General features: G+C 53.3%; 1 protein-coding gene across 1 annotated transcript; it reads left to right on the top strand.

The window, feature by feature from the left end:
- Positions 1–4: 4 nt before the first annotated feature.
- Positions 5–2,103, top strand: STOML2 (stomatin (EPB72)-like 2; the record flags this gene model as incomplete). Its single annotated transcript, XM_008945383.1, has 5 exons — positions 5–151; positions 495–594; positions 1,242–1,300; positions 1,514–1,615; positions 1,969–2,103. Coding segments are annotated over 5 exons (543 nt in total), but the record flags the coding sequence as incomplete, so codon positions are not given.
- Between the last annotated feature and the right edge of the window lie 185 nt (positions 2,104–2,288).

Raw genomic sequence — 2,288 nt, 5'->3', positions numbered from 1 at the left:
CTCGCAGGAGCTGAAGTGCTCGGCATGGCTGGCCCCGGCGCCGCGCCGCTTGAACTCCAGCCTGCCTGTGAATATCGGGGTGCTCTTTGTGCCGCAGCAGGAGGCTTGGGTGGTGGAGAGGATGGGCAAGTTCCACCGAATCCTCGAGCCTGTAAGGAGCTGCTTTTCTCCCCTTCTGGATTCAGCAGGTTCCTAAAGCTGTAGCGAGGCGCGTCCTTTGCATGAGGATCCAGGGGGTGGTGTGCTTGCTCTTCCTCTTGAAAGGATTGCAATCACTTCAGCTGCCTGTAGTCTAATTTCCCTTGGTGGGTACTTAAAAGCACCGAGAAACCAAAATTCCACTGTGTGTAAAGCACGTTTGCTCTGCCTGCAGCATCTGCAGTGTGTAGCGTATATGGGCTTTGTTTGCACAGCTCTCTCTAGCCTCACTGAGCTTTCTGGGGAGATACACCCTGATTAGAGGCCTTGGCCATCTAATTCTGCTCTTTTCCCAGGGTTTGAACTTCCTCATCCCTCTGCTGGATAGGATTCGTTATGTGCAGAGCCTCAAAGAAATTGTCATTAATGTCCCAGAGCAGTCAGCTGTCACCCTAGGTAAGGAACAGCTTCTGCGTCCTGCCCCTTTCCTTCTGCTGCATTTAGGGTGAGCAAGGGGCAGCAGGGAGGAGTGGAGTGTCTCCTTCACTCAGCCCTGGCCCTTGGGACCCTGGCTTGGCCCTACCCCTGTCACTGTGAGTGTGAGGGCACTCTAGGAGGTCCCAACTGCCCTCTTGGGGCTGTTGGAGTTGAGCATACCTGCCCAGGAATCCATTTTCCAGATGTTTTCCTGTGTTAAAGCACTAAAAATCTTTGTGTTTCTGTAAAAAAAGATTGCAGATCAGGTTAGTGGGCAGCTCTGTTATGCATTTAGTATTAGGCTTTTAGGTTTGGGTGCTTTTCTGCTCTTAAATCTTTATTTAAGAAGATGACTACAGTGTGAAATGTTTTGATCTGGAAACCAAGGGCTTTTTGTGTATTGTCAACACGTAATGTTTTCTAGGGGAGTCGGGTTCTTTTCCTGACGCCTTTTAGCTAAGGAGAGCCCTTCAGCCAGTCCCTCCCTGTGCCACGCTGTTGACACCAGGCAGGAAGGGAATGACGCTGCTCAGCTCTGCTACCTGTGTTGGGCTGGGTGGAGAGGGCATTGCTGTGTTCTGTCTTTGCTGCTTCAGTAAACAGGACCCATTGTTCTCTCCTGGCAGATAATGTCACCCTGCAGATCGATGGTGTGCTCTATCTGCGGGTTATGGACCCCTACAAGGTACCAGCCCCGCCGCGCTGCTGGCTCCCTCCTCCCCGCAGCCCCCCGCTGCCCGTGCCATGGGTGGGCTCTCTGCCCCAATCCTTCACGGGGCTCTGGGCTCTGCTGGTCTGTGGCGGGCACCTCATCCTTGCGCTGAGTTCACCCATCCTGCCTCGTTCAGGGTCCCTCTTGGGGCTGCCCTTAACTCCAGTTTTTGTTTCTGCTCTCCAGGCCAGTTATGGGGTGGAAGATCCTGAATATGCAGTAACTCAGCTGGCCCAGACCACCATGAGGTCTGAACTTGGCAAACTCTCCCTCGACAGAGTCTTCCGGGTGAGCTGGGGAGGTGGATCTGCGTGCCTTGTGAGTCAGTGACTCTTTGCTCAAGCCAGTGGGGAATGTCCTGTTTGACTCAGTTTGTGGGGGGCCATAACCCTCATGCTGCATTTGCTGGGCAGAAACAGGAACTTTTGTCATTCCTGAGTGATGTGAGTATCCAGATGTTTGTGTCCCAGCAACTTCAGTTTTGGGTAGGAGACGGTGATACCTTCAGGAGATGTGGGAAGCACTTGATCGTGCCTTATGCTGATGGAGATGGGTTTTTCTAGCTGTCCTTGGCCTGTGGCGGGAGTTTCTGTCTCCCTGGTGACCTGATTGTCTCATGCTGAATGCCTCTTCTCTTCCAGGAGCGGGAATCCCTCAATGCCAGCATCGTGGATGCCATCAACCAGGCCTCAGACTGCTGGGGCATCCGGTGCCTGCGCTATGAGATCAAGGACATCCATGTACCCCCGCGGGTGAAGGAATCCATGCAGATGCAGGTTTGGTTCTAAAGGCAAAACTTCTTTTCTGTGAGGGTGATGGAGTCCTGGAACAGGGTGCCTGGAGAGGTTGTGCAGTCTCTTCCTCTGGAGACTGTACAACCTGCCAGGATGTGGTGCTGGGCAAACTCCTATGACTGAACCGAATTTTTGGCAGCGGGGTTGGACTAGATTATCTCCAGAGG

The sequence above is a fragment of the Merops nubicus genome, unplaced genomic scaffold (assembly GCF_000691845.1).
Source record: "Merops nubicus isolate BGI_N331 unplaced genomic scaffold, ASM69184v1 Scaffold40848, whole genome shotgun sequence".
NCBI lineage: Eukaryota > Metazoa > Chordata > Aves > Coraciiformes > Meropidae > Merops > Merops nubicus.
The sequence above is the reverse complement of the archived record's forward strand: the minus strand, read 5'-3'. Positions and strand labels throughout refer to the sequence as shown.